General features: G+C 40.0%; 1 protein-coding gene across 50 annotated transcripts; it reads right to left on the reverse strand.

Annotated features, from left to right (window-relative positions):
- Positions 1 to 16,203: 16,203 nt before the first annotated feature.
- LOC131015916 (uncharacterized) lies at positions 16,204 to 19,532 on the reverse strand. Of its 50 annotated transcripts, none has more exons than XR_009098754.1 (6): positions 18,808 to 19,145; positions 17,944 to 18,003; positions 17,643 to 17,871; positions 16,820 to 16,940; positions 16,636 to 16,714; positions 16,204 to 16,515 (listed from the first exon to the last, which is right to left on the reverse strand). XR_009098754.1 is itself a non-coding variant. In XM_057944408.1 (4 exons), exons 1-4 carry the CDS (start codon positions 18,808 to 18,810, stop codon positions 17,042 to 17,044), a joined length of 423 nt encoding a protein of 140 aa, XP_057800391.1. In that variant the 5' UTR covers positions 18,811 to 19,146; the 3' UTR covers positions 16,204 to 17,041. The 50 variants fall into 50 exon arrangements, 11 of the variants coding, with proteins under 11 accessions (XP_057800391.1, XP_057800399.1, XP_057800392.1 ...); XR_009098749.1 differs by having other exon boundaries at positions 17,643 to 17,876; XR_009098746.1 differs by having other exon boundaries at positions 16,820 to 17,172; positions 17,643 to 17,876.
- Between the last annotated feature and the right edge of the window lie 638 nt (positions 19,533 to 20,170).

The following is a 20,170-nucleotide window of genomic DNA, read 5'->3' on the forward strand; positions in this document are numbered from 1 at the left end:
TTCCAAAATTGCAGATGAGTCCTTCCGCATAAAAGTGTGATTCCCTTTTAAATGCTCAAACACGATTTTTCTTTCCTTCAAACAAAACAAATAACAACAAATCTCCACCTGTTTTGCTTGAAGAATCAAAATCGAGCAGAACAGATCAAAGCTCCACGAATCCAACTCTGAAAAATAAACCTCTGAAAAAACTAAAGAGATAGCAGATTCACTAACCCCAAGCAATGCTCGAACTTAGATACTGGCAAGGCCTTTGTCAGTGCATCAGCTGCATTATCCTCAATCTTCACTTTCTCCATCTTCACAACTCCTTTCTCTATGACATCTCTTATAAAATGCATCCTTATGTCAATGTGCTTCGACCTCTCATGAAAAGTTTGGTGCTTCATGAGATACAATGCACTTTGACTATCACACTTTATAACCACAGATTCCTGTCCAACACCAAAATCTGCAATCAAACCTCTCAGCCACATTACCTCCTTGACTACTTCAGTTGTAGCCATGTATTCTGCTTCAGTGGTAGATAGAGCTACTACAGATTGAAGTGATGACTTCCAGCTTACTGCTGAACCAAATAGAGTGAATATATATCCGGATTGAGATCTCCTATTGTCTGAATTTGCTGCATAATCTGAGTCAGTATATCCCATCAATTTTGATCCACTGCCTTTCTCATTCCTTTGAAATAAAATGGCCTTGGTTGCACTGCCCTTTAAGGACCTCAATACTTTCTTCAGTGCCTCCCAATGATCCCTTCCTGGTTCTGTCATGTATCTACTAACAACACTTACAACCTGAGCAATATCTGGTCTAGTACAGACCATAGTATACATGAGACTTCCCACCAAGTTTGAGTAAGGAATGTTCCTCATTTGGTTACTTTCATTATCATTCTTGGGCTTCTGTTTGTTTGATAACTGTAAACCAACAGCCAGTGGAACTGATACTTCTCTTGATTCATGCATGTTGAATTTTCTCAACATCTTGTGAACATAATCCCTTTGACTGAGCCACAACTTCCCTGCTTTCCTGTCTCTGATTATGTCCATCCCTAAAATCCTCTTGGCCTCCCCCAGATCCTTCATTTCGAATTCTTGATTCAATCCATCTTTGATGATCTTGATTTCATTCTTATCCTTGCTTGCTATCAACATATCATCAACATAAAGCAGTAGATAAGCAACAGTTACTCCCTTTTTCTTCTTTAGGTATAGACAACTGTCATAACCAGATTTTGAGAACCCCATTCTATTCATGTGTTCATCAAACCTTCTATACCATTGTCTCGAGCTTTGCTTGAGACCATATAGACTTTTCTGTAGTAAACATACCTTGTCCTTTGAATTTGGATGAGCAAAACCCTCAGGCTGTACCATATGTATCTTTTCATCTAGCTCTCCATGAAGGAAAGCTGTCTTAACATCCATCCGCTCTAATTCCATGTCAAACTGAGCAACTACAACTAGCATGACTCTGATTGAGGTATGTTTTACCACAGGTGAGAATACCTCATTGTAGTTTATCCCTTCTTTCTGAGTAAAACCTCTAGCAACTAACCTTGCTTTGTACCTAATCTGTTCTTTGCCAATGAACTCAACCTTCTTCTTGTAAATCCATTTACAACTGACAAGTTTCTTGTTCATAGGTTTTGATACTAGAATCCAAGTGAAGGGTTGTATACTGAAAGCAAGACTTTATGCTTGTATACATTGATTCCTTGGTTCACTATGATTCTTCTTTCTGAAATATTGTTATTGCATAATCCTATTATAGTCCAATTTATCTCATACTATAGATTATATGGTGTGTTGTAGATCACAGAAGATCATATAATTGGAAAAAGTTGAGATATAAATTGAGTTCACAATCGAGGCAACTATGGACGAGTTGCTGGTTTAGATTGTAGCATAAATGGATAAATAGTTTGTCTTGGCTATTTATTTATGCTAGTACCTTCGTGTATTGAACAGGATCACAGTGAGATGAATTCTTATATTCTGACTAATTAAGAATCAAGATCTCGGCGACTTAAATAGTCTTAACCTTAGTTGGATTAATCGGTGTGAATAATAGATTGACTATTGCTTTGATTTATCATGGGTGAGAGTTATCTTGAAGCTCAATATACTCGATACTTTGGGTGATAGCAATTATTATTTGACATGCGATTATATTGCAATAAGGAACCGTGTCCTGCTAATAACAGGATGATAATATCCTCTTGAGGAACTTAATAAGTTTATCGTATTAAACCCTGCAGGTGGAATTAGTTCCGATACGATAATAAGTTTAAGTGGTAGCACTCAAGATGTCGTTTATAATTAAACGACTAATTAATTAATTAATTGATCGTCAGATGAATTAATTAATTAATGGATATTGGATATCTTAAACACGGGATTAATTAAGTCTAATACTAGCTCCGACTCACCTAAAAAATAAAGAGGTAATTCAATATTAATTTTCTAGTGGAATAAATTAATACTTGTGTCTCGATTTTATTCTGGGCTGAATAGGAAAATCGAGCACTGGGAGGCCAAACTTTATTCAAGCTAGTAGATCCCCGCTTGGCCCAATAAAGGCTTCACTCCATATGGGGCGTCCGTCCATCTATTTCTCACTTAAGCCTTTGGGCTTTGTTATAGTTTAATTAGATGATGGGCTTATTATTTAGGGTTTTAATACCCAGTATAAATAATAGGTACAACCCTAATTCTAATTACTTGTGACATTACGTGAGATAAAATAGAGAGAAATCTGTGAGAGCACAGAGAAGTGAGGCGGCGCGTTTCCCTAGGAAAATGAGAGGACTTGAAGATCGTTGCCACCCAACGTCAAGTCTTGCCGTGGGAACAAGTTGAAAGATCAACACTGGAGTCGATCATTGCCGGATTTGCAAGTAAGATTCTATCCTCTTGCTATAGGCACATGGTTTTTGTATGTATTCGTTTGATATCCGAAATGGATCACGGGCACGTGAATCATATGTCAAAATATGGTTCCTTCAATTGGTATCAGAGTCGTGGTTCCAGAATTTCGGCTCTATCGGATAAATGAAGAGTAAAACCATTAAGTTTTTTTGTTTTTTTCCTGTTGTTGTTCTTCGTGGCTTGTTGATTCGTTGGATACGTCGATTTGACGTTGTAATTGTTTTTCCACCACGAGAAAATCCGTGGTTAGACTAGATTTTTGAATTCTGTATTTTGTTTTCGAATGTAATCTGCAGCTGCGAAGAACTAGACGGAGAACACAGAAATCAACAACGGCTGCTGATCTAGACGCGCACTAGGCCGTCTGGAATCGCATCTCCTTCTATTTTGGCTAAATTTCAGCCGCTGCCAGATCCGCTCAACGGCGTCGAGGGTTGGGGTTGCTCCGGCAACCCCTACCTGCTTGACGACCGTGCAACGAGGGTAGATGGCAGGGCAGATGGCGGAGCCATGAGTCGCGGCGGTGGTGGCGACTGGCTTGACGGGCGGCGCGGATTGAGTTTTGATGGGGTGCAGGCGCGGGTCGGAGAGGAGATCGACCGGATTCAGTGCAGCGCCTCTTCTGTGCGGCGACAGAGGTAAGTCGCGGCGCTGCGACGCTGGTGTCGGGTGGAGGCTCACCGGAGCAGCAGCGATGGCTGACGACGGCGCCTGATTTCGGCGTGTGCTGGTGCTGCTCGATGGTTGTGCAGCGCGGCGGGGAAGAAGCTGTGCAGAGCGGCGCGAAACCCTAGCAGACGTGGGCTGAAAAAGGAGCTCGCGGGCCGGACTAGAGCGCTCGGGCCTGAGCGTCTGAGCCGCGACCAGGCTTTGACCGCGGGTCCTGGGCTGCCCCTTGTGGATCTGGGCCGCTGCTGGACGGGCCTGGGTGGCTGGGCCGCGCGTTTTGGGCCCAAACAAGGGCTGGACCAATTTTTTCAGCCTGTTTAGGCGGTTTTTTGGGTTTTTACTGTCATTTTTTTATTTCTTTTCTTTTAATGTAGTAATAGATTAGAAATGGGATTCCACGAATGGGCCGCGAAGAATTTTTTTTATTGTTCTTAGCATGTCGTGGGTTTTTATCACCGTTAAGGTGTTTTGAGCATGATTTTATTTGCTTCATGTGAATATAAATGCACATAGAATATCATGCTAGGTTCTATCACGTTTTCACTAAGCACGTTTTAATTTCAAGCGAGCATGTTTTATTACATGTGTTCTAGAAATGCATGTTTAAGTTTTTCCGTGTCAACGTGATTTAACCTGTAAACCTTTTGAAGTAAAAGACTAGGCGGATAATTCAATTTTTTAAATAAAATTGATATAGACCTCCACAGTTGGTTTAAGACAAAGTAAATTAATAATTGGTGTAAACGTCCACACGAACGTGGCTTGCACTCGTTATTAATTTGCAGCTTTTGTCGGTTAAACTTCTAAATTAAAAATATTTTAATCTTGTGAATAAGTGGGAGTTTTGCATGTAAACGTTCACACTATCGTGACTTGCATGTATTAATTTCTGCGTGTTATTCTGGAAAGGATTAAAATTAATTATTTTAACCTTGAGAATAGTGGGAGCTTCTCGTGTAAACGTCCACACGAACGTGGCTTGCACGGGTTAGTCTTTCATGGATTATTCTAGGAGGGGTTAAAATAAAAGATAGTCATAAAGTTGACTAAACTGTGGTCATAGCTTAGGCGTTTATTTCAAGTACAACTCCCCAACGGAGTCCCTTCTTGAAATTGCGTGGTCTAGACAAGGTCCGTTTATTGGTCCCATTTTGTCATAAGGATAAATTGACAATGGAATGAGACCAAAGACTGGGTGTCTGGTCAAACGAAGAGCGCGTAAACGTCCACACGAACGTGGCTTGCGTGTAATTCGATTGGGCTAACGGAGGTTTCAATAATATTGTTTTATCAAAAGGTAACAATATTATTGTTACGAATCTTTATGCAATAACGTGTTTTCTAATGTGCGCTTGTTTGTTTATATTTCAGATATGACTATTACCCCGCTTTTGAATGTTTTATCTGCTAAGCTGCTTACTGGTCCGAATTTTTCGGAATGGAAGCGCAATCTAGGATTTGTCCTAGACGCGGAGGAGTATAAGTTTGTGCTTACTACTCCCGCTCTCGCGAACCTTCATGCTCGGTCTTCCGAAGAGCAAAGGGAGGCCCATAAGCGGTGGCATAGGGCGAATAATATGGCGAAAGCTTATATTATGACCACTATGTCTTCTGCGTTGCAGCTGCAACATCAGTCGTTGGAGACTGCGGCTGCAATTATGAGGAACCTCGAGGAGCTCTTTGGGGAATCGGACCGATCAGTCCGTTTTGAACTCATGAGGAAACTCATGTCTTCAAAGATGACGGAAGGTTCGTCTGTGCGCGAGCACGTGCTTGGAATGATTAATCATTTCAATGAGCTGGACGTGCTCGGTGGAGGAATCGAGGATGCTACTAAGGTAGACATGGTTCTCCACACTCTGCCCAAATCCTACGAAAACTTCCGACTCAATGCCGTAATGGGCAAGAAAAAGTTCACTTTAAATGAACTGCTTAATGAGTTGGTAGCGGCCGAGGGGGTCATGGGAAAGAGTCCACAGGCTTTGGCCACTGCCACAGGGCCCAATTTTCCACCGAAAGGTAGGAAAAAAAACGGGCCCCATGGCAAGAAAGGCCAAGCAAAAGGTGGGAGCAAGAAGAAGCTAGGCCCGACCGGAGGCGTTGGCAAGCCAAAGGGGAAAGGGAAATGCTTCATGTGTCAACAAGTAGGACATTGGAAGTCTGACTGTTCCATGATGAAGAAAGCTCAAGGTATTTCTACTGCTCTTGTAACGGAAACATATTCAGTTTCGAGATCTTCCCATCAATGGGTTGTTGACTCGGGTGCAACTGACCATGTTTGTTACACCTTGCAGGGGTTCCTGCGGACAAGGGAGCTTAGTGGAGGCGAGCTGGCACTCTCCATGGGAAATGAAGCAAGCTTACCTGTTGTTTCAATTGGAGATGTGAATTTATTGATTGATGGACATGTTTTGGTTTTGAGAGATGTACTCTATGTTCCGGGTTTTCGGAAAAACTTGATTTCTACTATTCAATTACGCAAGTATGGATATTCTGTTCTTTTAGAAGACAGTGCAATATTCATTAAAGATGGTCAAGTTTTATTTAGAAGTGCGGCTGATTCTCTTTATACTTTTTCATGTCCATTCGATTATTCTTCATCTGCTTATACTTTGACTACAAACCAAAAGAAGAGAAATGCTTCTTCTCTGGAAAACCAAACTCTTCTTTGGCACCTAAGATTGTGTCACATCAATCTAAGGAGGATCCAAAGACTGGTTTCCGATGGTATCTTGGAGTCTCTCCAAGTAAAACCAATCCCAGTCTGCGAATCCTGCATAGAGGGAAAGATGACGACTCGGCCTTTCAAGGCCAAGGGGTATAGGGCCAAAGAAGTGTTGGAACTGGTTCATTCTGACTTGTGCGGACCTATGTCCACTCAAGCTCGTGGAGGGTACGAGTATTTTATCACTTTCATTGATGATTACTCAAGGTACGGATACATTTACTTGTTACGCTACAAGTCTGAATGTTTTGACAAGTTTCAAACATTCAAGGCGGAAGTAGAGAAGCGACATGGTAAAAGTATCAAGTCACTGCGATCTGACCGCGGTGGCGAATACCTTAGTAACGAGTTTAGAGCATACTTGTTAGAATCTGGGATTACATCTCAGTTGACTACACCGGGTACACCCCAACAGAATGGTGTAGCAGAGAGAAGAAATAGGACTCTTCTAGAAATGGTTCGTTTGATGATGAGTTTCGCTACTTTACCTATTTCGTTCTGGGGATATGCCTTAGAAACAACTGGTTACATTCTAAACTTAGTGCCTTCTAAGTCGGTTGCAAAGACCCCGTCCGAGCTGTGGTCAGGGCGCAAGCATTCTCTTAACCACATCCGGGTTTGGGGCAGTCCAGCACACGTGCTGAACAAAGATGCTGATAAGTTGAGCCCTAGAACTGAAGTAAAGTTGTTCATAGGATATCCCAGAGGAACGAAAGGTGGTTATTTTTATTGTCATAAGGATCAGAAAGTCGTTATTAGCACTAATGCAAGATTCTTGGAAGAGGACTATGTAAATAACCACAAAAGTAGGAGCGAAATCATCCTCGGTGAGGTCAAAGACATTGGCACGACAAGTCAACCAACTCAGCCAATTGTGCAAGATGTAGTACCCCAAGTCTCATCAGAAAATGCACAAGCTGTAGATACTGAATCTGCAATAGTGCCACGTTGTAGTGAGAGGGCATCAAAGGGCAAACTGCCCAATCGATATGCGTTTGTCAATGAATCTACGGATTCAGTTGATGATGGGCTTGTCGAAGAAGATCCCTGAACTTACTCAGAAGCACTAGCAGATCCAGATGCTCTTGAATAGGAAACATGTATGGTTTCTGAATATGAATCCATAACTGCCATGGATGTATACGAGAAATGTTTGCTACCTGTTGGTCGTGAGGCCATTGGCTGTAAATGGGTATACAAACGCAAAAGAGGACCAGACGGGAAGGTTACGACCAGACTAGTGGCGAAGGGTTATACTCAACGACCTGGTATCGATTACGAGGAAACTTTTTCGCCAGTAGCCATGCTTAAGTCTATTCGAGCTCTCTTGGCCATGGCTGCCCATATGAACCTAGAGGTGTGGCAAATGGATGTCAAGACCGCATTCTTGAATGGGTATCTTGAGGAAGATAGAGACATCTATATGCTACAACCAGAGGGGTTCATCAAGGAAGGTGAGGAGCATCTAGTGTGGAAGCTCAAGAAGTCCATTTATGGACTTAAGCAAGCTTCACGATCCTGGAACAAACGTTTCGATGATGTGGTTAAAACTTATGGTTTTGAGCAGTGTGTCAACGATAGTTGCGTTTATAGGGTTTGTATCGATGGGAGTTTGGTATTCCTTATACTCTATGTGGATGACATACTTCTCATTAGCGATAATGTGAATGTATTGTCTAGCATTAAGGAGTGGTTATCCCAACAGTTTCAAATGAAGGATTTGGGAGAGGCAGCATATATTCTCGGAATAAAGATTGGTCGTGACCGATCTAAGAGAATGTTGAGTTTGTCTCAAACATCCTACATTGACACTGTTTTGGCGTGGTTCAGCATGCAGAATGCCAAGAAAGGTTTTCTACCTTTCAGACATGGTGTTCCGCTATCTAAGGCAATGTGTCCCACAACGCCTGAGGAGATAGCGAGCATGAAGATAATTCCCTATGCCTCGGCTGTGGGAAGTCTCATGTATGCAATGCAGTGTACCAGGCCTGATATTTATTTTGCTGTTGGCATTGCAGCAAGATATCAGGCGAATCCAGGTCAAGCTCATTGGACTGTTGTAAAGCACATACTCAAGTACCTTAAACGGACTAAGGACTATGCGTTAGTTTACCAGTCTGATGATCTGACACCGGTAGGGTATGTGGACGCCGATTATCAAGGTGATAAGGACAAGAGACGGTCTACTACTGGCTATGTGTTTAAGTTTGGGGGTGGAGCCATTGTGTGGAGAAGTGTAAAGCATAAATGCAATTCACTATCCACCATGGAAGTCGAGTATGTAGCTGCTTGTGAAGCTGCTAAAGAGGCTGTATGGCTCAGGAACTTCCTAACTGAGATTGATGTGATTCCTAGTTTGCCGAAGTGCATCACAATTTATTGTGATAACGAGACTGCTATTGCGAATAGCAAGGATTCAAGATGTCATCAATCCATGAAACACATTGATGGCAAGTATCATTACATTCGGTCTGTGGTCAAGCATGGTGATGTAGCATTGATGCATATTACGGGAGTTGATAATCTGGCTGATCCTTTCACGAAGAGTCTTCCTGGTGCGGTGTTCAACAGGCATGTTGAAGGCCTTGGAGTTTGTGGCCTCCCTATACTAAATTAAACTTTAGTATAAGTGGGAGATTTTGTAATAGCTAGAGGATATTATCAGTTTATCAGTAACATTGTATACTAAAAGTTTGCTTTAGTATAAGTGGGAGAATTGAAGGGTTGTATACTGAAAGCAAGACTTTATGCTTGTATACATTGATTCCTTGGTTCACTATGATTCTTCTTTCTGAAATATTGTTATTGCATAATCCTATTATAGTCCAATTTATCTCATACTATAGATTATATGGTGTGTTGTAGATCACAGAAGATCATATAATTGGAAAAAGTTGAGATATAAATTGAGTTCACAATCGAGGCAACTATGGACGAGTTGCTGGTTTAGATTGTAGCATAAATGGATAAATAGTTTGTCTTGGCTATTTATTTATGCTAGTACCTTCGTGTATTGAACAGGATCACAGTGAGATGAATTCTTATATTCTGACTAATTAAGAATCAAGATCTCGGCGACTTAAATAGTCTTAACCTTAGTTGGATTAATCGGTGTGAATAATAGATTGACTATTGCTTTGATTTATCATGGGTGAGAGTTATCTTGAAGCTCAATATACTCGATACTTTGGGTGATAGCAATTATTATTTGACATGCGATTATATTGCAATAAGGAACCGTGTCCTGCTAATAACAGGATGATAATATCCTCTTGAGGAACTTAATAAGTTTATCGTATTAAACCCTGCAGGTGGAATTAGTTCCGATACGATAATAAGTTTAAGTGGTAGCACTCGAGATGTCGTTTATAATTAAACGACTAATTAATTAATTAATTGATCGTCAGAGGAATTAATTAATTAATGGATATTGGATATCTTAAACACGGGATTAATTAAGTCTAATACTAGCCCCGACTCACCTAAAAAATAAAGAGGTAATTCAATATTAATTTTCTAGTGGAATAAATTAATACTTGTGTCTCGATTTTATTCTGGGCTGAATAGGAAAATCGAGCACTGGGAGGCCAAACTTTATTCAAGCTAGTAGATCCCCGCTTGGCCCAATAAAGGCTTCACTCCATATGGGGCGTCCGTCCATCTATTTCTCACTTAAGCCTTTGGGCTTTGTTATAGTTTAATTAGATGATGGGCTTATTATTTAGGGTTTTAATACCCAGTATAAATAATAGGTACAGCCCTAATTCTAATTACTTGTGACATTACGTGAGATAAAATAGAGAGAAATCTGTGAGAGCACAGAGAAGTGAGGCGGCGCGTTTCCCTAGGAAAATGAGAGGACTTGAAGATCGTTGCCACCCAACGTCAAGTCTTGCCGTGGGAACAAGTTGAAAGATCAACACTGGAGTCGATCATTGCCGGATTTGCAAGTAAGATTCTATCATCTTGCTATAGGCACATGGTTTTTGTATGTATTCGTTTGATATCCGAAATGGATCACGGGCACGTGAATCATATGTCAAAATATGGTTCCTTCACCAAATCCCATTTCTCTCAAGAGAGTTCATCTCTTTTTTCATGGCCAACAGCCAATGCTCCCTCTCTGGACTTCTCATGGCTTCTGCATAACTTCTGGGCTCTTGATACTCCAATTCATCAGCCACACTGAGAGCAAAATATACCATATCTGCATGGCTGAATCTTTGTGGTGGAGTTATGTTCCTTCTAACTCTATCTCTTGCTAACTGATAGGAACTAAGATCATCCTCATTGGCTTCATGGACAGTTTCTTGTGAGGTCTCTTCCAGATTGCCATAGTCTCCACCTGAATCTGGCATCCTGAATTCTTCTCCTTCTGTCTGCTCAAACAGAATTGAGTCATCAGCTTTGTGAGGTGGTTGACTATCCTTGTCTGGATTTATGTTATGCTTGAAAGGCATTTGAGACTCATCAAATATGACATCTCTACTAATGAACACCTTCCCCATTCCAGATTCAGTACACCAGAGTTTGTATCCCTTCACACCTTTTGGATATCCCAGCATAATACACTTTAAAGCTCTTGGTTCTAATTTTTCTTGCTTAGTGTGTATGTATGCTCTGCACCCAAAGACCTTCAAATGTGAATATCCAGGTGGAGTACCATACGATAATTCATCTGGAGATTTGAAGCTGATTGCTGATGATGGTGATCTGTTGATTAGATATGCAGCAGTCACAACAACTTCTGCCCAGAATTTCTTGGGTACTCCAGCCTCAAACATCATGCACCTTACTCTCTCTAGTATAGTTCGATTCATTCTTTCAATGACTCCATTTTGCTGAGGAGTTCCTGGCACTGTTCTATGCCTATTGATCCCCTTTTGAGCACATAAATCACTGAATTCTCCAAAAATGAACTCCAAACCATTGTCAGTTTTCAAACATTTCACTCTGGTTCTCTTTTATGTCTCCAGCTCACTGCACCATGTTTTAAACTTCTCCAATGCTTCAGTCTTATCCCTAAAAATGTATATCCATAATTTCCTAGAATAATCATCCATTATGGACATGTAGTACCTACCCTTTCCAAGACTCTCAGTTCTAGTTGGACCCCATAAATCACTGTAAACATAATCAAGAGGGAATTTAGATGTATGCTTACCAGTGTTGAATGAGAGTCTCTTACTTTTTCCCAGAATGCATTGCTCACATTGATCCAATTTGAAAACATTTGGATTCTTGATGTGCTCCTGTTTCAGCAAATGGTTGAGGCCTTTCTCTCCAACATGTCCCAACCTCTTATGCCAAAGCATTGATTCATCACCTTTAACAACATTACTTTGAATGGAGACTGCTTCAGCTTCAAGGTAATACAGACCATTATGTCTGGTTCCTTTCAAAACCTCATTGCCATTTTTAATGACAGTGATTCCTCCTTTTGTGGATCTCCATTCATAACCATTCTTCTCAAGAGATCCCAATGATATAAGATTCATTTTCAAGCTGGGAATAAACCTTACATCAAGGAGAGTTCTGATAGATCCATCATGTAATCTGAATTTGATGGACCCCTTTCCTTTGATTTCACATGTTTGATTATTCCCAAGAACCACAGTTCCTTCTCTTTGATACTGCAGCTCATCAAACCACTCCTTAACAGGGCACATGTGGAAAGAACATCCTGAATCCAAAAATCCACTTATCATCAATATGTTTTTCAACAACATTAAGAGCTTCTGCAGTGTCACATTGCTCAGGTTCCTTTACTTCTTGTTTGCCCGTGGCATTGGATTGCTTCTGATTTCTTTTCCAGATTATGCAGTCTCTCTTCCAATGTCCAGGCTTCTTGCAGTGATAACAAGTCTGGACCTCTTCATCAGAAGGTTTATTCCCTTTATCTGACTTTTCCTTCTTGAATTCCTTCTTGCCCTTCTTGGACTTGCCACCACCCTTCTGTTTTGCAGTCAGCCCTTCACCAACATTCTCTTTCTTTTGAGAGGATGTTGATGATTTCTGCAACTCCTTTGCCTTCAATGCCGATTGCACCTCCTCAACTGATATATCATTCTCCCTTCCATACAACATTGCATCCTTGAGTTGATCATATGATGCAGGAAGAGCATTTAGAAGAATGATAGCTTGATCTTCATCTCCAACTTTGACATCTACATTCTCAAGATCGTCTATGATCTTGTTGAATGCCTCAAGCTGATCATCAATTGACTTCCCATCGACAATCTTGAAAGAATACAACCGCTACTTCAAATATAAGCGATTGGCTAGAGATTTGGTCATATAGATCGATTCCAATTTCTTCCAAACTGCTGCCGCAGATCTTTCCCTATCCACTTCCCTTAGCACTTTATCTCCAAGGCATAGGATTATCAGGCTATGAGCTCTTTCTTGCATTTCTGCCTTCTTGAGCTCCGATTCAGCTGTTGTTGCAACCTTTTCATTGGAATCAACATCTTTCATTGCCGATGACGAGCTTTCATCATCTTCCTTTAGAGCTGTCGAGAGCCCTTGTTGCGTGAGCAATGCACGCATCTTTATGCGCCATAAACCAAAATCATTTTTCCCCGTGAATTTCTCAGTCTCGATTCTTGACATAGACATCTTCTCCGTCGATCTTGAGCCCCGGTTCCCACAGACGGCGCCAATTTGTTAAGTAATCGATGCGAAAAGATAAAAGAAACACCAAATTTACGTGGTTCGGGTAAACCCCACTCCACGGGACAAGAAACGAGAACTTCTTTTATTCACCTCAAACTTTGAATACAGAGATTACAAATTGAGAACTTCTATCTCTCTCTCACAAACTTGGAACAAGAAAGAAAAGCAAGTCCCTCCTCTCTGTTTTCTGCTCACACTCTGCGAATTTTTCGTCTCAATGAAGAAGACGACCTCTGCTGAGTTAGTTATAACTAACTCAGCCCTCCAACAAAACACAGCCGCAAGATCAAATCAACGGTCCTGATTAGTTATCAGCTTAGAACTTAAATTGCTACTAAATCCCTCCGCATTTCCAAAATTGCAGATGAGTCCTTCCGGATAAAAGTGCAATTCCCTTTTAAATGCTCAAACACGATTTTTCTTTCCTTTAAACAAAACAAATAACAACAGAATTTGTTGTCATGTGTGGACTAGGAGGTGTGTTATTTTAACTCAAGCAAAAGTCGCATTTTTTAGCATGGTTTTTTTGGTTACGTTTATAACTGAGGATTGATTTGCAAATAGTTTGACACGGAGGGGTTTATTTGTGCAATTAAGTTTCTGTTATATCGCAGCCGTCGGATTGGATCTAACGATCTTGATCTATGCGGAGATAATTTGGTTAGTTATAACTAATTTTCACTATTCATCATCTTCCCAAGAAAAGATAGAGCAACTTAGATCAGTTCAGAGAGGAGGAGAGTTTAGCTGTTGATTGATTCGTCTTTCAAAGTTTGATTTTGGGCGTTTTTCATTTCTTAGTTAATCTCTGAGGTCTCTTGTAATCAAAGTCAGTTTTGGATTAATAAAGTGATTCATGTTTTCTGTCCCGTGGATGTAGGCATATTTTGTCGAACCACGTAAATCCTCTCTTGTCGATTGCTTTCTTGTTTTTGTTTGACTTCGTCGATTTACCCAACAAGTGGTGCCGTCTGTGGGAATCGCTTGGCACGTGCAACAATTTCGTTTTCGAAGATTGGTGTGAGATTGATTGCTCTGATTGCGATGGGATCGACTAAAGTGGAAACTGAGAAATTCACAGGAAAAAATGACTTCGGCTTGTGGAGGATTAAGATGAAGGCCTTGTTAACGCAACAAGGGCTCGCTTCTGCTTTGAAGGAAGGGGGTGACATTGCAGCGGATGATAAGAAAGATACCCTTCAAGATTGCAGAAATACAGGAGAAGGCGCACATCTTGATAATCTTGTGTCTTGGAGATAAGGTCTTGAGGGAAGTTGCAAAGGAGAAGACAGCTGCTGCTATATGGGCAAAGTTGGAGTCTCTATACATGGCAAAATCCCTTGCAAATCGATTGTATATCAAACAGAAATTGTATTCTTTCAAGATCACAGATGATAAGCCACTGGAAGATCAACTGGAAGCTTTCAATAAGATCATTGATGATCTTGAAAATGTAGATGTCAAGGTGGAAGATGAGGATCGGGCTATAATTCTTTTGAATGCCCTGCCAAAATCCTATGACCATTTAAAGGATGCAATGCTCTATGGAAGGGAGAAAGATATATCCGTAGAAGAGGTGCAATCTGCATTGAAGGCTAAAGAGTTGCAGAAAACTTCCACCATCAAACAAGATTCTGTGGGGGAAGGTTTGATGGCAAAGCAGAAGAAGCCATGGCACGAATCAGGAAAATAAAAGCCCAAGAAGGGAAAGAAGGATTCCAAGAAGCCGTGGCAGAAAAAGGAAAATGAACCATAGGAGGAAGATAACAACAAATGCTATCACTGCAAGAAAGTTGGACACTGGAAAAGGGACTGCCCAACATGGAAAAAGAAGAATCCACAAGGTTCAACGAGACAATCTGGAAAGGATGTAGCTGAGCAGTGCGATGTGGCGGAAGCACTGAATGTAGTTGATCAACATATTGAAAATCAGTGGGTTCTTGACTCGGGGTGCTCTTTTCACATGTGTCCCATCAACTCCTGGTTTTCTGAATTGGAGTTCTTTGATGGAGGAACTGTTCTGTTAGGAAATGATCATGCTTGTGGAGTAAAGGGTATGGGCAGTATCAAATTAAGATTGCATGATGGAACAGTGAGAATACTTCAAGAAGTGAGGTATATGAACAGTTCTGAACAGTGAGAATACTTCAACATGGAAAAAGAATAATCCACAAGGTTCAACGAGACAATCTGGAAAGGATGTAGCTGAGCAGTGCGATGTGGCGGAAGCACTGAATGTAGTTGATCAACACATTGAAAATCAGTGGGTTCTTGACTCGGGGTGCTCTTTTCACATGTGTCCCATCAACTCCTGGTTTTTTGAATTGGAGTTCTTTGATGGAGGAACTCTTCTGTTAGGAAATGATCATGCTTGTGGAGTAAAGGGTATGGGCAGTATCAAATTAAGATTGCATGATGGAACAGTGAGAATACTTCAAGAAGTGAGGTATATCCCAAGCCTAAAGAGAAATCTGATCTCTTTGGGGCTTCTGGAAAACAAGGGTTATGAATGGAGATCCTCAAATGCTGGCATGGAAATAATGAAGGATTCAAAGGTCATTATGAAAGGAGTCAGAAACAATGACTTGTATTATCTACAAGCTAGAACTGTGACATGAGAGTCATCTGTCATAAAGGATGCTGGAGTGGATCTGTGGCACAGAAGATTGGGCCACATTGGAGAAAAAGGTTTGATACAACTGTTGAAGAGAAATCTGATACAAAGCTCAGCCCCATTCAAACTGAAGTCTTGTGAGCATTGTATCATGGCAAAATCACCACAAGAAATTCGCTCATACTTGACGGTTTTTCACCGTCATCTATGGTATCCGTCGACTGTCAAGTATAGTGGTGTCATGTATAGTACCTAGTATAGATGACGGTTTTTGACCGTCATCTATTCTCATTATTCTTGACGGTTATATATGTATATATGACGGTTACAAACCGTCAACTATGATGTAATACTTGACACTCATAATATTTTTCTTGACGCTTTCGGACCGTCAAGTAAAATAAAATACATGACAGTTATTGGTATATATTTGACACTTTCTCACCGTCATATATGTAAGTTTTAATGACATTTCTAAGTATATACTTGACACTTTTCAACCGTCATCTATACTCTTTCAAAATTTAAAATATATCTTTCCTATTTTATTTATTTTTCCCTATTTTAAATTTAACAATATCATTAAATTGTAAAAATAATAAATTTATACATATTGAAGATGTCATTTAATCATCTATAATAATCAATCATCCAACATCCACAAAAGATCTATTATTTTACAACATCTCCAACATCCATACAAAAAGCTACAAGTCTTCATTCTCAATGCTCCCACCTTGCTTTCTTTAAGTTTTCATTTCCACCTTGCTTTCTTTAAATCTTCATTTCCACCTTGCTTTCTTTAAGTCTTCATTCTCAACGGTCTTATCTCTTTTCACTCTAGCTTTCTTCCACATTATAACTCTATTAATGTTCTCATTACCAAGTAACTCGCCCTTCTGCAATTACAAATATTAGACATGGCAGAGGCTTAGATAATTAAAAACTCGAGTAAAATGAAATGTTAAATTACATGATTCGCATCAAAGTTCAACAACAAGCATCGGGTTGTATATTACCTGATGGAGAATAGTCTAAAACTACACTGAGATCTTTTATCAACATAATATGAAATAGAAACTGATAATTTCCAATTATCTGATGGCACAATAAAAGAAAAGACAACCAATTAGTGAAAATCATACCTTTTGTATGAAAAGTACCTTGTATAAATTCGCACCATCAAAGAAAAGAAATTGCTACCTTTCACTGAACTTCTCAGCAGCATCAGTGGCATACAGAAGGTTCTCCCTGCCTTTTCTAGACCATATAAAGCTCCCTTCCTCTAACAAGCTGGCCTATAGGCCAAGAATTGTTTGTGGCTCTAATCCACAAGACCAGTAAGTATTCAATGATGAACCAATTCAATCTTTAGCCGGAAAATAGAAGCTCAATACAACCCACTAAACATTGAAAACTGCCTTACTAAATACAAACTGAGTTATTTAGTCTTCGATAGATGAAATATGTTTTAAGCCCTATATTATAAGGCACACAGTTATTCAGTCCCTTTGTGTTTGTCTGATGAAGACACAACCATTTTTTGCAGATCATATCTGGTATCACATAAGGAAAAATTAGTTTAATGTGGCAGAAGACAAATTTAAGTTACAACAGAGGATTTTAAAAACTTATTAGTATTCCAATAATAGAGACAGTTAGAGATGTCTAAAATAGTATTGTCACTTAGATCAATGTTCCCTTCATTCAAAGCATAATTACAAAATTCATGATCCTAAATATACAAATTCTAAGCTTGAGTTTCTACGAGATTTACTTAATCTATAAACATATATTACTAATTGGAGACTCTTCCTGAGGCTCACCAATATCATCCGTAGTGAAGTTCTTCCATAAAATTTTCACTAATATCAAGACATTTAAATCCAGGAAATTATGGCCTAGCTAATAAGCCTAAGTCATGATTTTACGTAAATTATCTCCTCTGCTATGCCTGATCTAACAACTTGTTTCTTTCATTCCAATGCGCAATTAATGTATCTAAAACTGCTAACAGGACACCTACCTTTCCATTTTACACGAAGAGGCGCAGGTGGAATATTAATAGGAGCTGGACTAGCTGGAATGCTCTGCCTTTGTTGAGGTATAGAGTCACTAATAGCAGGTTGTGGACTGATTTTCCTCCATTGACCTGAAAGTGCTCTGGGATTTGCAATTGCTTTCCTTTTCACGTGTGGATGAGGAATAATAGGAGCAACCTGAAGCTTAATATTTAGTTTTGCAACTGGAACTACCTGACCTACAAAATGAGAGAGATTTAGAACGATTATCAAAATAAGTGATACATTAACATTGGGTACCATTACAATTATCAACTTGTGGTAAAACTGCAAATGATTGGGCTGACATCCCATGCTAATATGGACCTGCATTAATAAAAGGCATATTACAGTGGAACATTTATTTGAAAGCTAAAGCCTGATTTATATTAGTCTAGTAAAACATGGGAGAACCTGTTGCTACCTTGGGTCTAAATTTCTTTAAGCAAGCAGCGAAATGGATTTTGGGTAGGGGGAGGGGGCCAATCAATCCAATAAATCCATCAATTAATTACTACTGGCTACTGAGAACACTCCAATGCAAAATTTGACTATACATTTCTTGCATTTTTTGGAACAAACTGAAGTGCAGAAATAGTAAAGTGCAGGCAAAGCAAATAAGATGGTGCAAAATTGGCATAAATATCAGTTTCAACAAAGGGCTATCCAGCCAAGGATGCAATGGTCGAAAGTGCTTTTACTATACAAAAATGAAAGACATATTACCCATACTCAGCATCCTCAGTGACTGCAACAAAATCAAAAGGAATACATTTGCAACAACATTTCTCATGAAATAATCTTACCAAGGACATGAAATCTAGCTTACGACTAGTCTCATCAAAGTATGAGAGCTCCAACAAACAATCAATAAATACCATAGTATAGAACGAAGACACACTTTATCAACAAATAAGCGACAACAAAATTGTAGCCAATATTCCAAAATTATTAGAAAAAAGAAAGGACACCAGCGGCTCGGCTGCAACCCACCGCGGAAGAGGTCGGGCTGGAGGCGATGACCGCCGGTTCTTCTTGAGGCGCGACGGCCGCCGTGAAGGAGACAAACAAACAGGGCCGCGAGCGAGAGAGAGAGAGAGAGAGAGAGAGAGAGAGAATATAGAGAAGTACCATAGTGCGTGAAGAGCGGTCCAAATGGTGTGAAGGCGCGGTAGTACGACAACGGCGGCGATATCCGCCGGACGGACGAGAATCGAGAGGGAGATTGAGAATCGTCGAGGAAATTAGGGTTTACAGATCTATAAAGAAATTAGGATTAAAATTAGCACAGAGAAATAAGGAAGAGACAAAGAGGGATAGCACCAGCGGCGTTCGCCATGCCGGTGGCTGTGAGAACCGGCGAAGACGCCGGAGAAAGAGAGATGGAGGACGACGCTGAGTGAGAAGAGAGTGAAAGAAGAGTGAAGAGGGAAAAATAGAGACGCAGTCACATAAATAAAAATTTAGTAGTGAATATCCTTATTCTTTTTCCCTTTCAAATTAATGCACATATATGACACTTGTTTTAAATATAATTGACGTTTTATACCAAATGTCAAGAATATTACAATTAATGACAATTTGTTTAGCCACATACATGACAATTTGAATAAATGTCATGTATAGCATTTAAAATAACGCACATACATGACGTTTTACAGTGAATGTCATGTATACTATGAATAAATGACGCTCATACATGACACTTTTTCTAAAAGTGTCAACCCAGCGTCATGTATTCTATACATGACACTGCATACATGACGTTTTTTTTTCAAAACGTCATGTATACCAAAAAGGCGCTCATACATGACGCTTTTTCATAAAAAGCGTCATGTATGCAGTGTCATGTATACTCATTTTTCTTGTAGTGAATGAAAGAAGCTACCCTACAAAACAGGTATACATAACTCTAAATCACCTCTGGATTATGTATATTGTGATTTGTGGGGGCCCTCTAGAACAGACAGTCTAGGAAAAGGGAAATATTTTCTATCCATTATGGATGATCATTCAAGAAAATTGTGGGTGTTTATCTTGAAAGATAAAAGTGAAGCTTTTGGAAAGTTCAAAAGTTGGTGCAATGAGGTGGAGAATGAAAATGATACTAAATTGAAGTGCCTAAGGACAGATAATGGACTAGAGTTCATTTTCAACAGAGTTCAACAACTTCTGCGCAGAAAAGGGGATAAAAAGGCACAGAACAGTGCCCAACAACCCACAACAGAATGGTGTAATAGAGAGGATGAACCATACTATTCTAGAAAGAGTGAGGTGCATGCTGTTTGATTCTGGAATGCCAAAGAAATTCTGGGCTGAGGCTGCCACCACTGCAAGCCATCTTATAAATTGCTCACCATCATCTGCAATTGATTTCAAAACACCTGATGAAGTCTGGTATGGTAAAGCTCCAAACTATGAAGCACTAAAGGTCTTTGGATGTAGAGCATACATTCACATAAGACAAGATAAGCTAGAGCCCAGAGCTTTGAGA

The sequence above is a fragment of the Salvia miltiorrhiza genome, chromosome 3, assembly GCF_028751815.1.
Source record: "Salvia miltiorrhiza cultivar Shanhuang (shh) chromosome 3, IMPLAD_Smil_shh, whole genome shotgun sequence".
NCBI classification, from domain to species: domain Eukaryota; kingdom Viridiplantae; phylum Streptophyta; class Magnoliopsida; order Lamiales; family Lamiaceae; genus Salvia; species Salvia miltiorrhiza.

What these genes read in the sequence shown, in the direction of transcription:
- LOC131015916 (XM_057944406.1), bottom strand. Translation starts at nt 18,810, where the DNA reads ATGGTACTTCTCTATATTCTCTCTCTCTCTCTCTCTCTCTCTCTCTCT. An exon ending in CCAGCCCGACCTCTTCCGCG is followed by an intron (nt 17,872 to 18,669) that starts GTGGGTTGCAGC and finishes TTTGTAGGTCAG; the next exon opens with GTAGTTCCAGTTGCAAAACT. An exon ending in TCTTCGTGTAAAATGGAAAG is followed by an intron (nt 17,173 to 17,642) that starts GTAGGTGTCCTG and finishes ATGTGATACCAG; the next exon opens with ATATGATCTGCAAAAAATGG.